General features: G+C 41.9%; 1 protein-coding gene across 3 annotated transcripts in view; it reads right to left on the bottom strand.

The window, feature by feature from the left end:
* Spt20 (transcription factor Spt20 homolog) overlaps positions 1–14,266 on the bottom strand; it is a 150,517-nt gene that overhangs the window by 109,434 nt on the left and 26,817 nt on the right. For all 3 annotated transcript variants that reach the window (XR_011711970.1, XM_071656370.1, XM_071656369.1), the window contains exons 5-7: positions 13,802–14,014; positions 8,307–8,432; positions 4,825–5,000 (exon numbers count right to left, since the gene is read on the bottom strand). Coding sequence is in view for 2 of the 3 variants with exons in the window: in XM_071656370.1 (XP_071512471.1) it covers positions 4,825–5,000; positions 8,307–8,432; positions 13,802–14,014 (515 nt within the window). In the remaining variant the exon portion in view is untranslated. The remainder of the gene's footprint in view (positions 1–4,824; positions 5,001–8,306; positions 8,433–13,801; positions 14,015–14,266) is intronic.

Below are 14,266 nucleotides of genomic sequence, written 5' to 3'. Positions count from 1 at the left end.
TTCTCCAGATCCATAAATGCTACATACAAATCCCTTTGCTTTTCTAAGTATTTCTCACATACATTCTTCAAAGCAAACACCTGATCCACACATCCTCTACCACTTCTGAAACCACACTGCTCTTCCCCAATCTGATGCTCTGTACATGCCTTCACCCTCTCAGTCAATACCCTCCCATATAATTACAGAGGTATAAGTTTGTTGAGTATTCCTGGTATTTTGTGTGATCGGGGCCTGAACATGCAGGAGGGTGAAAGGAGGGCAAGGAATAGAGTAAATTGGATCGATGTGGTATACGGTTGACGTGCTATCAGTGGATTGAATCAGGGCATGTGAAGCGTCTGGGGTAAACCATGGAAAGTTGTGTAGGTATGTATATTTGCGTGTGTGGACGTATGTATATACACGTGTATGGGGGTGGGATGGGCCATTTCTTTCGTCTGTTTCCTTGCGCTACCTCGCAAACGCAGGAGTCAGCGACAAAGCAAAAAAAAAAAAAAAAAATTTCCCAGGAATACTCAACAAACTTATACCTCTGTAATTCGAGTACTCACTCTTATCCCCTTTGCCTTTATACAATGGCACTATGCACGCATTCCGCCAATCCTCAGGCACCTCACCATGAGTCATACATACATTAAATAACCTTACCAACCAGTCAACAATACAGTCACCCTCACTTTTAATAAATTCCACTGCAATACCATCCAAACCTGCTGCCTTGCCGGCTTTCATCTTCCGCAAAGCTTTTACTACCTCTTCTCTGTTTACCAAATCATTTTCCCTAACCCTCTCATCTTCTCTGTTTACCAAATCATTTTCCCTAACCCTCTCACTTTGCACACCACCTCGACCAAAACACCCTATATCTACCACTCTTATCATCATACACATTCAACAAACGTTCAAAATACTCACTCCATCTTCTTCTCACATCACCACAACATGATATCACCTCCCCATTAGCTCCCTTCACTGAAGTTCCCATTTGCTCCCTTGTCTTGCGCACTTTATTTACATCCTTCCAGAACATCTTTTTTTTTTTTTTTTTTTTTTGTCGCTGTCTCCTGCGTTTGCGAGGTAGCGCAAGGAAACAGACGAAAGAAATGGCCCAACCCACCCCCATACACATGTATATACATACGTCCACACACGCAAAATATACATACCTACACAGCTTTCCATGGTTTACCCCAGACGCTTCACATGCCCCGATTTAATCCACTGACAGCACGTCAACCCCAGTATACCACATCGCTCCAATTCACTCTATTCCTTGCCCTCCTTTCACCGTCCTGCATGTTCAGGCCCCGATCACACAAAATCTTTTTCACTCCATCTTTCCACCTCCAATTTGGTCTCCCTCTTCTCCTCGTTCCCTCCACCTCCGACACATATATCCTCTTGGTCAATCTTTCCTCACTCATTCTCTCCATGTGCCCAAACCATTTCAAAACACCCTCTTCTGCTCTCTCAACCACGCTCTTTTTATTTCCACACATCTCTCTTATCCTTACGTTACTTACTCGATCAAACCACCTCACACCACACATTGTCCTCAAACATCTCATTTCCAGCACATCCATCCTCCTGCGCACAACTCTATCCATAGCCCACGCCTCACAACCATACAACATTGTTGGAACCACTATTCCTTCAAACATACTCATTTTTGCTTTCCAAGATAATGTTCTCGACTTCCACACATTCTTCAAGGCTCCCAGAATTTTCGCCCCCTCCCCCACCCTATGATCCACTTCCGCTTCCATGGTTCCATCCACTGCCAGATCCACTCCCAGATATCTAAAACACTTCACTTCCTCCAGTTTTTCTCCATTCAAACTCACCTCCCAATTGACTTGACCCTCAACCCTACTGTACCTAATAACCTTGCTCTTATTCACATTTACTCTTAACTTTCTTCTTTCACACACTTTACCAAACTCAGTCACCAGCTTGTGCAGTTTCTCACATGAATCAGCCACCAGCGCTGTATCATCAGCGAACAACAACTGACTCACTTCCCAAGCTCTCTCATCCCCAACAGACTTCATACTTGCCCCTCTTTCCAAAACTCTTGCATTCACCTCCCTAACAACCCCATCTCCCTAAAATTTAATGATACTCTCTCACCCCAACTCTCATTTGCCCTCTTTTTCACCTCTTGCACCTTTCTCTTGACCTCCTGTCTCTTTCTTTTATACATCTCCCACTCATTTGCATTTTTTCCCTGCAAAAATTGTCCAAATGGCTCTCTCTTCTCTTTCACTAATAATCTTACTTCTTCATCCCACCACTCACTACCCTTTCTAATCAACCCATCTCCCACACTTCTCATGCCACAAGCATCTTTTGCACAAGCCATCACTGATTCCCTAAATACATCCCATTCCTCCCCCACTCCCCTTACCTCCTTTGTTCTCACCTTTTCCATTCTGTACTCAGTCTCTCCTGGTACTTCCTCACACAAGTCTCCTTCCCAAGCTCACTTACTCTCACCACCCTCTTCCCCCTAACATTCTCTCTTCTTTTCTGAAAACCCATGCAAATCTTCACCTTTGCCTCCACAAGATAATGATCAGACATCCCTCCACTTACACCTCTCAGCATATTAACATCCAAGTCTCTCTTTCGCACGCCTGTCAACTAACACGTAATCCAATAACGTTCTCTGGCCATCTCTCCTACTTAAATACGTATACTTATGTATATCTCGCTTCTTAAACCAGGTATTCCCAACCACCAGTCCTTTTTCAGCACATAAATCTACAAGCTCTTCACCATTTCCATTTACAACACTGAACACCCCATTATTTATTTATATTTATTTTGCTTTGTCGCTGTCTCCCGCATTTGCGAGGTAGCGCAAGGAAACAGATGAAAGAAATGGCCCAACCCACCCCCATACACAATGTATACACACACACACGTCCACACACGCAAATATACATACCTATACATCTCAATGTACACATATATATACATACACAGACACATACATATATACCCATGCACACAATTCACACTGTCTGCCCCAATTCACTCCCATCGCCACCTCGCCACACATGGAATACCATCCCCCTCCCCCCTCATGTGTGCGAGGTAGCACTAGGAAAAGACAACAAAGGCCCTATTCGTTCACACTCAGTGTCTAGCTGCCACACAATAATGCCCGAAATCACAGCTCCCTTTCCACATCCAGGCCCCACACAACTTTCCATGGTTTATCCCAGACGCTTCACATGCCCTGATTCAATCCACCGACAGCATGTCAACCCCGTTATACCACATCGATCCAATTCACTCTGTTCCTTGCCCTCCTTTCACCCTCCTGCATGTTCAGGCCCCGATCACACAAAATCTTTTTCACTCCATCTTTCCACCTCCAATTTGGTCTCCCACTTCTCCTCGTTCCCTCCACCTCCGACACATATATCCTCTTGGTCAATCTTTCCTCACTCATTCTCTCCATGTGCCCAAACCATTTCAAAACACCCTCTTCTGCTCTCTCAACCACGCTCTTTTTATTTCCACACATCTCTCTTACCCTTACATTACTTACTCGATCAAACCACCTCACACCACACATTGTCCTCAAACATCTCATTTCCAGCACATCCACCCTCCTGCGCACAACTCTATCCATAACCCATGACACGCAACCATACAACATTGTTGGAACCACTATTCCTTCAAACATACCCATTTTTGCTTTCCGAGATAATGTTCTCAACTTCCACACATTCTTCAAGGCTCCCAGGATTTTCGCCCCCTCCCCCACCCTATGATTCACTTCCAATTCCATGGTTCCATCCGCTGCCAGATCCACTCCCAGATATCTAAAACAATTTACTTCCTCCAGTTTTTCTCCATTCAAACTAACCTCCCAACTGACTTGACCCTCAACCCTACTGTACCTAATAACCTTGCTCTTATTCACATTTACTCTTAACTTTCTTCTTTCACACACTTTACCAAACTCAGTCACCAGCTTCTGCAGTTTCTCACATGAATCAGCCACCAGCACTGTATCATCAGCGAACAACAACAGACTCACTTCCCAAGCTCTCTCATCCACAACAGACTTCATACTTGCCCCATGTATACCAATTATTCCCTCAACTGCCACATTACTCACCTTTGCATTCAAATCACCCATCACTATATATTATATATTATTCCTGAGCCTTCGAGGAGGATGAGCACTCCCCGCATGACTCCTTCATCTGTTTCCCCTTTTAAAAAGTTAGAATATAAGGAGGGGAGGGTTTCTAGCCCCCCCCCCACTCCTGTCCCCTTTAGTCGCCTTCTACGACACGTAAGGAATGTGTGGGAAGTATTCTTTCTCCCCTATCCCCATGCATATAAAGACCGCATGTTTATAATATTGTTCAAAGAAAGAGAGAATCACACTGCACATACCCAGTATATTACTAGAGATGTATCATAAAACATATAAAAGACAGGAACAGACACTGGTATTCTTCAAATCATAAGCTAATTCATATACATAGCTAGAAAACTTAAGATTAATTTCAGCTTTGACCAGTGTTGATGAACTTCATCAAAAGAAGATTTTGTGTAGACTGGTGATGAAGCAACTGAAAAGAGGAATTTGGTGATGTGATTTGGGGGAGGGGGGTATGGGGTTGCTAGCAAATCACTAGCATGTTATTTACGAGATTTTTCACATTGTTCTTCAACCCATGTTACTATAACATTAAGACACGTATTCACCATCCTTTCTTAAGTGACTTCATTAAACTGTAGGACACTGAATGGTGAAGGGCAAGAGAAGGAGTTTCCTTAGACAGTATTACATACTTGATGTGATATATCTTTCCTTGGCCGCGTTCTGTTTCCAACACCAGCTCTTCAATGAAGACAGGAGAATTGTCAAAGATTGAGTTTGGTCGTTCATATATCCTTGCAACTTTTGGAACATCAATGGTGTCTGGAACACTCAGTTCTGGTGCATCATCCATTGATATTGGTATGAGCTAAAAAATAAAGAATTACACTGCATATACCCAGTATATTACTAGTGATGTATCATAAAACATATAAAAGACAGGAACAGGCATTGGTATTCTTCAAATCACAAGCTGATTCATATACATAGCTGGAAAACTTTTTAAGAATTAATTTCAGCTTTAACCAGTGTCAATGAACTTCATCTAATGAAGATTTTGTGCTCATCCTCCATGAGGCCTCAGATTGGCATGTCTGAATGGGTGTGGATGTAACCAAGATGAGAAGAAAGGAGAGATAAGTAGTATGTTTGAGGAAAGAAACCTGCATGTTCTAGCTCCGAGTGAATGAAGCTCAAGGGTAAGAGGAAAAGTGGCTTGGGAAAGTCTTGGGATCAAAGTCAGGGATTGGTGAGAAGACAAGAGCTTTGGAAGGAGTAGCTCTACTCCTGAAGGAGGAGTTCTGGGAGAATGTGACAGAGCTATGGAAGGAGTAGCTCTACTCCTGAAGGAGGAGTTCTGGGAGAATGTGACAGAGTGTAAGAAAGTTAATTCTAGACTGATGTGGATAAAACTGAAAGTGAATTGAGAGAGAAGGGTGATTATTGGTGCTTAAGGAGGAGTTCTGGGAGAATGTGACAGAGTGTAAGAAAGTTAATTCTAGACTGATGTGGATAAAACTGAAAGTGAATTGAGAGAGAAGGGTGATTATTGGTGCCTATGCACCTGATCATGAGAGGCAAGTGTTTTGGGAGCAATTGAGCAATTGTGTTACTATCTGTGATGCATGATACTGGGTTATAGCGATGGGAGATTTAAATGCAAAGGTGTGTAATGTGGCAGTTGAGGGTATAATTGGTGTGCATGGGGTGTTTAGTGTTGTAAATGGAAATGGTGAAGAGCTTGTGCATTTGTGTGCTGAAAAAAGATGGTGATTAGGAATACCTAGTTTAAAAAGGGAGATATACATAAGTATACTTAGATCAGTAGGACCGATGGTCAAAGGGCATTATTGGATTACGTGTTAATTGATAGGCATGTAAAAGAGAGACTTTTGGACGTTAATGTGCTGAGAGGGGCAGCTGGAGGATTGTGTGATCACTGCCTTGTGGAGGCGAAGGTGAAGATTTGTAGAAGTTTTCAAAGAAGAAAGTATGTTGGGGAGAAGAGAGTGGTGAGAGTAAGTGAGCCTGGAAAGGACACTTGTGTGAAGAAGTACCAGGGGAGACTGAGAGTAGAAAGGCAAAAGGTGAGAACAAATGACATGAGGGGAGTGGATGAAAAATGGAATGTATTTAGGGAGGCAGTGATGGCTTGTGCAAAAGATGCATGTAACATGAGAAAGGTGGGAGGTGGGCAGATTAGAAAGGGTAGTGAGTGGTGGAATGAAGAAGTTGTTAGTGAAAGAGAAAAGAGCAGCGTTTGGAAGACACTTAAAGGGAAGTAGTGCAAATGACTGGGAGATGTATAAAAGAAAGCAGCAGGAGGTCAAGAGAAAGGTGCAGGGGTAGAAAAAGAGGGCAAATGAAAGTTGGGGTCAGAGAGTATCATTAAATCTTAGGATGATAAAAAGATGTTTTGTACAGGTGTTAGTCTGATGAATGTACCTAGTAAGTGATAAAGGATGTGCAGATCAATGTTTGCTGTGAGGAATGTGTGTGAGAAACACTTAGAGACACAGAAGGATTTGTATGGTATTTATGGATCAAAAGGTAAGAGATAATTTGTGGAAGGAGTTACAATTATATGTTGTGGTAGGCAAGCTTATTCAATGGGGTGAGAAGTTATTATCAAAAGAATAAGGCATGTGTGTGAGTAGGTAAAGAGATCCTAGTGATGGTGGATTTACGCATGTGTGTGCAATATCACCATGGGTGTTTAATCTGCTTATGGATGGGGTTGTGAAGGAGGTAAATGGAATGTTCTTAGAGAAAGGAACAGCCATAGTCTGCTAAGGGTGGAATGAGAGCCGGAGATGTGAGTCATTTGTTGTTCGCTGATGACATGGTGCTGATAGGAGATTCAAGTGAGAAACTGCAGAAGCTAGTGTCTCAGATTTGAAGAGTATGTAAAAGGAGAAAGTTGAGAGGAGATATGATTACAGCAAGGTCAATAGGTTTAGCAGTGAAAAGAGTTTTTTGGAGTACAACTTTGGATGGAAGTAGAGTGGTTTAGTTTAGATACCTGGGAGTGGATATGGTACTGAATAGAAACATGGGAGCTAAAGTGAGCCATTAGTGGGAGCAGGAAAAAGGTTTTGGGTGAACTGTGGAATGTAAGGAAAGTGAGGCCAACGTTTTTGGGGCCAAAGATGGGTATGTTTCAAGGTAAAGTCAGCACTAAATAATTTGATAAAAATGTAAAGGACAAGGTGAATGTGTCAGAAATGAAATGTTTGTGGACAGTATGTAGTGTAGTTGATTGAATAAGAAAAAATAGGCTAAGATAGAGGAGTGGAAGTGAGAGGATTATGTATCAGAGACCTTAAGAGGGTGTACTCAAATGGTTTGGACACATGGAGATGATCAATAAGGAAAAGTTGACTAAAAGGGTATACATGTCAGTGGTGGGGGGAACAAGGAAAAGGGGGAAACCATGGAGGAGGTGGAAGAATGGAGTAAAAGACACTTTAAAGGATCGAGTTCTGAACATGCAGGAGGGTGCGAAGAGTGCAAGAGATATAGCAAAGTGGAGCATTGTGGTTTAAAAGGGATGATGTGATGTCAACTGGCTGAATCAGGGCATATAAAGTGGTTGTGGGAAACAAAGAAAAGGTTTGAGGGCCTGATTGTGACATTTAGCGAGTGGATGTGAGCAAATAAGATCATTTCTTCATTTGTTCCTGGTCCTACCTAACTAATGTGAGAAATGGAGAATGTATATTTTGTACTATAAAAAAATTTGAAATGAATAAATCTAATGCACTGACTTAAACTTCTTCCCTACCTCTGCTTTAAACATGTGCAATGGAGATTAGAGCCTGGTGATCAAATAGAAGATGTGACACTTGTGTTAGCTGCTTGCTAGATATAATCATGAGGGAAAAACAAAGGCAAAAACTATATATACAAATAAGAAAGCTCTGAGCACAACCATCTCCAATTCAAATTTCAGAAACTCATGTGCCAATTTGGCATATAACTTTAACTCATTAAAGACAAATTCCAATAAATTGATATCCTTTAGAATAGGGGTTTAGTGCAAGTCCTACAGTACATAAATACAAGTAAACCACCAGGTGTAATGCATTAATGAAGTACAAATAATCAACTGTCACCATTAGTGCTAAATGAATATTAAACACAACTGCACAAAAAAAGTTAGCTTCTTGCTTACTGGCTTTGTTAAATTTTTGGTTGTAGTTCTTTTATCCATTTCCTTCTTCCCATTCAAGAAATTATGTAATCTTAAACACTTTGGAGCAGCAGCTTCTTCAAAAACTTTCTGACGATTCAGTGCAATCTAGAGATATACAAAAACAAGACTGAAATATAAGTAAGTTGGTAATAATATAAGTATACAGTAAGTTGGTAATGAGAAAAATCTGTTGTCAATAATCATACAATAGTTTCCATAGGTTCTAATCACAAAAATGGTTACAAAATAAAAAATTCCATATCATTCCTTCATAAGTTCAAATATCCTATTTTACAACCATTCTTCTTTCCAAATTACCAGCCATCTCCATATTTTTTGCAGCTACTCTGACTTGGATAATAAAAAAGATTTAAATTTCAATAAATATGTAAGTTTTTACACTTTTCACCAACTATAATCAACTTCATTCACACTCAAATGGAATGAATTAATCTAATCCATTTAATAAAAACAAATTCTGAAGATCTAAGGTTCGTAAAAACCATCCCTATACGCTAGGAAAAGGCAGTAATAAATAGCTACGAGGTAGGCTTCCTACCCAACAGAATATATGTCAGAGGGCATTACTGGATTATGTATTAATTGATAGGCAAGGGAAAGAGAGACTTTTGGATGTTAATGTGCTGAGACGGGCAACTGGAGAGTTGTCTGATCACTATCTTGTGGAGGCAAAGGTGAAGATTTGTAGAAGTTTTCAGAAAAGAGGAGAGAATGTTGGGGAGAAGAGAGTAGTGAGAGTGAGTGAGCTTGGAAAGGAAACTTGTGTGATGAAGTACCAGCAGAGACTGAGAGCAGAATGGCAAATGGAGAGAGCAAATGATGTAAGGGGAGAGGGGGAGGAATGGCATGTATTTAGGGAAGCAGTGATGGCTTGTGCAAAAGATGCATGTGGCATGAGAAAGGTGGGAGGTGGGCATATTAGAAAGGGTAGTGAGTGGTGGGATAAAGAAGTAAGATTGTTAGTGAAAGAGACAAGAGAGGCATTTGGACGAGTTTTGCAGGGGAACTAGTGCAAATGACTGGGAGATGTATAAAAGAAAGCAGCAAAGGGTCAAGAGAAAGGAGCAAGATGTGAAAAGAGGGAATAATGCAAATGACTGGGAGATGTATAAAAGAAAGAGGTAGGAGGTCAAGAGAAAGGTGCAGGAGGTGAGTAAGAGGGCATATGAGAGTTGCGGTGAGAGAGTTTCACTAAATTTTAGGGAGAATAAAAAGATGTTTTGGAAGGAGGTAAATAAAGTGCGTAAGACAAGGGAACAAATGGGAACTTCAAAGAAGAGGGATAAAGGGGAGGTGATAACAAGCAGTGGTAATGTGAGAAGAAGATGGAGTGAGTATTTTGAAGGTTTGTTGAATGTGTTTGATGATAGATTAGAAGATATAGGGAGTTTTGGTCGAAGTGGTGTGCAAAGTGAGAGGGTTAGGGAAAATGATTTGGTAAACAGAGAAGGGGTAGTAAAAGATTTGCAGAAGATGAAAGCCGGCAAGGCAGCGGGTTTGGATGGTACCGCAGTGGAATTTATTAAAAAAGGGGGTGACTGTATTGTTTACTGGTTGGTAAGGTTATTTAATGTATATATGACTCATGGTGAGGTGCCTGAGGATTGGCGGAATGCTTGCATAGTGCCATTGTACAAAGGCAAAGGGGATAAAAGTGAGTGCTCAAATTACAGAGGTATAGGTTTGTTGAGTATTCCTGGGAAATTATGTGGGAGGGTATTGATTGTGAGGATGAAGGCACGTACAGAGCATCAGATTGGGGAGGAGCAGTGTGGTTTCAGAAGTGGTAGAGGATGTGTGGATCAGGTGTTTGCTTTGAAGAATATTTATTTATTTTATTATACTTTGTCGCTGTCTCCCGCGTTTGCGAGGTAGCGCAAGGAAACAGACAAAAGAAATGGCCCAACCCCCCCCCATACACATGTATATACATACGTCCACACACGCAAATATACATACCTACACAGCTTTCCATGGTTTACCCCAGACGCTTCACATGCCCTGCTTCAATCCACTGACAGCACGTCAACCCCGGTATACCACATCGCTCCAATTCACTCTATTCCTTGCCCTCCCCTTTCACCCTCCTGCATGTTCAGGCCCCGATCACACAAAATCTTTTTCACTCCATCTTTCCACCTCCAATTTGGTCTCCCACTTCTCCTTGTTCCCTCCACCTCCGACACATATATCCTCTTGGTCAATCTTTCCTCACTCATCCTCTCCATGTGCCCAAACCACTTCAAAACACCCTCTTCTGCTCTCTCAACCACGCTCTTTTTATTTCCACACATCTCTCTTATCCTTACGTTACTCACTCGATCAAACCACCTCACACCACACATTGTCCTCAAACATCTCATTTCCAGCACATCCATCCTCCTGCGCACAACTCTATCCACAGCCCACGCCTCGCAACCATACAACATTGTTGGAACCACTATTCCTTCAAACATACCCATTTTTGCTTTCCGAGATAATGTTCTCGACTTCCACACATTCTTCAAGGCCCCCAGGATTTTCGCCCCCTCCCCCACCCTATGATCCACTTCCGCTTCCATGGTTCCATCCGCTGCCAGATCCACTCCCAGATATCTAAAACACTTCACTTCCTCCAGTTTTTCTCCATTCAAACTCACCTCCCAATTGACTTGACCCTCAACCCTACTGTACCTAATAACCTTGCTCTTATTCACATTTACTCTTAACTTTCTTCTTCCACACACTTTTCCAAACTCAGTCACCAGCTTCTGCAGTTTCTCACATGAATCAGCCACCAGCGCTGTATCATCAGCGAACAACAACTGACTCACTTCCCAAGCTCTCTCATCCCCAACAGACTTCATACTTGCCCCTCTTTCCAAAACTCTTGCATTTACCTCCCTAACAACCCCATCCATAAACATTGAAGAATGTATGTGAGAAATACTTAGAAAAGCAAATGGATTTGTATTTGCATTTATGGATCTGGAGAAGGCATATGATAGAGTTGATAGAGATTCTCTGTGGAAGGTATTAAGAATATATGGTGTGGAATGCAAGTTGTTAAAAGCAGTGAAAAGTTTTTATCAAGGATGTAAGGCATGTGTACGTGTAGGAAGAGAGGAAAGTAATTGGTTCTCAGTGAATGTAGGTTTGCGGCAGGGGTGTGTAATATGTCTCCATGGTTGTTTAATTTGTTTATGGATGGGGTTGTTAGGGAGGTGAATGCAAGAGTTTTGGAAAGAAGGACAAGTATGCAGTCTGTTGTGGATGAGAGAGCTTGGGAAGTGAGTCAGTTGTTGTTCACTGATGATACAGCGCTGGTGGCTGATTCGTGTGAGAAACTGCAGAAGCTAGTGACTGAGTTTGGTAAAGTGTGGGAAAGAAGAAAGCCGAGAGTAAATGTGAATAAGAGCCACATTATTAGGTACCGTAGGGTTGAGGGACAAGTTAATTGGGAGGTAAGTTTGAATGGAGAAAAACTGGAGGAAGTGAAGTGTTTTAGATATCTGGGAGAGGATTTGGCAGCAGATGGAACCACAGAAGCGGAAGGGAATCATAGGGTGGGGGAAGGGGGCAAAAGTTCTGGGAATGTTGAAGAATGTGTGGAAGTCGAGAACATTATCTCGGAAAGCAAAAATGGGTATGTTTGAAGGAATAGTGGTTCCAACAATGTTATATGGTTGTGAGGTGTGGGCTATGGATAGAGTTGTGTGGAGGAGGATGGATGTGCTGGAAATGAGATGTTTGAGGACAATATGTGGTGTGAGATGGTTTGATCGAGTAAGTAATAATAGGGCAAGAGATATGTGTGGTAATAAAAAGAGTGTGGTTGAGAGAGCAGAAGAGGGTGTCTTGAAATGGTTTGGTCACATGGAGAGGATGAGTGAGGAAAGATTGACCAAGAGGATATATGTGTCGGAGGTGGAGGGAGCAAGGAGAAGAGGGAGACCAAATTGGAGGTGGAAAGATGGAGTGAAAAAGATTTTGTGTGATCGGGGCCTGAACATGCAGGAGGGTGAAAGGAGGGCAAGGAATAGAGTGAATTGGATCGATGTGGTATACCGGGGTTGACGTGCTGTCAGTGGATTGAATCAGGGCATGCGAAGCGTCTGGGGTAAACCATGAAAAGTTCTGTGGGGCCTGGATGTGGAAAGGGAGCTGTGGTTTCGGGCATTATTGCATGACAGCTAGAGACTGAGTGTGAATGAATGGGGCCTTTGTTGTCTTTTCCTGGCGCTACCTCGCACACATGAGGGGGGGAGGGGGATGTTATTCCATGTGTGGCAAGGTGGCGATGGGAATAAATAAAGACAGACAGTATGAATTATGTACATGTGTTTATATGTATATGTCTGTGTGTGTATATATATGTGTACATTGATATGTACAGGTATGTATATTTGTGTGTGTGGACGTGTATGTATATACATGTGTATGGGGGTGGGTTGGGCCATTTCTTTCGTCTGTTTCCTTGCGCTACCTCGCAAAAGCGAGAGACAGCGACAAAGCAAAATAGAATAGAATAGTACATACATAAATCTATACCTGTTAAGGTGTATGGGAGAGCAGTGATTGAGAAGGTGAAGGCATGTACAGGACATCAGAATGACAAGGAACAATGTGATTTCAGGTGCAGTACAAGATATGTGGATCAGGTATTTGCTTTGAAGACTGTGTAAGAGAAATTACTAGAGATACAGAAGGACTCATATGTGGCATTTATTGATACAGAGAAAGCATTCAACAGGATTGATAAAGAAGCCTTATGGAACATCCTATGAATATATGGAGTGGAATGAAAGCTACTAGTGGCAGTAAGAAGTTTGTATCGAGTGCGAGGTGTGTGTATGAGTAGGAAGAGAGAAGGGTGAGTGGTTCCTGACGTCATGTGTAATGTAACGAAACCAAAGACCCATATCCACTACTAAGCCCTACATACCTTTCCATGGTTTACCCTTCCTGCTTCATATGGCCTGGATCAGTCAACTGATAGCACAAGTCACCTCTTGCATAACACATCACTCTAATTCACTCCATCCTGTGCACACCTTTCAACCTCCTACAATGTTCGCCTCAAACACTCAAAATCTTTTTCACTTCATCCTTCCATCTCCAATTTAGTCTCCCCCTTATCCTTCTCTCCTCATCTCCTGAGATATACATCCTTTTTGTCAACCCCTCTTTCTCTCCATATGTCCAAAGTGAAGCCCCAAACCACAACCAGGCTCCACTGATCTCTCTGTGGTTTCCCCCAACTGCTTCATATGCCCTGGTTCATCCCAGTGAAAGCATGCTGTCCTCTGTAAATCACAACATTCAATGGGACAGACATCATCAAAGCATTCAGTTACCTATGCAATCTCAGCTTAAAAAAAAAAAAAATGTGTTTGTGTGTGTGTGAAGATAGCATGAAGCAGCAATGGTATAGCAGTCCCTCTCATCCAAGTCTGTACTTGTGTAAGACTTACCTGACTAAATCTTCTTGCAGCTCTCCTTATGGGAACAGTTGAGAATTTATACTTCTGCTGGTGTAATTTATTGTTGATGATAGCTACCATTGGAGATGGAGAAAGATTGAGGGGAGGGGCTGTTCGCTTAATTATCTCAGCTTCCAGATGAAGTCGTTCTTCTGGAGTCCATTCACGGTCACGTGTCATCGACGCAATATCTGCTGCTACTGACTGTTGAAAGTTATATAAAACTGTAAAGCTTTAAAATACATTTAATCTCATAAGGTATAAAGACAAAAAGAAAGTAGAAAATAACCCAATAACTGAGGCTTCTCTAAACATTCACTGTGCCCTCAATTTTAGCAAATTTAAAGAAATGCTTTTTTGTCACCATCTGTAAGAGTACAACCACAAACACACAATGCCTTCACAGTAAAACAAAGATCCTCCCGATGTAAGCCCACCTCAACATGCTCAGCATCA

This window comes from Panulirus ornatus, chromosome 62 (assembly GCF_036320965.1).
Source record: "Panulirus ornatus isolate Po-2019 chromosome 62, ASM3632096v1, whole genome shotgun sequence".
NCBI lineage: Eukaryota > Metazoa > Arthropoda > Malacostraca > Decapoda > Palinuridae > Panulirus > Panulirus ornatus.
Note: the sequence above shows the minus strand (reverse complement) of the source record. Positions and strands in the feature narration are given on the sequence as shown.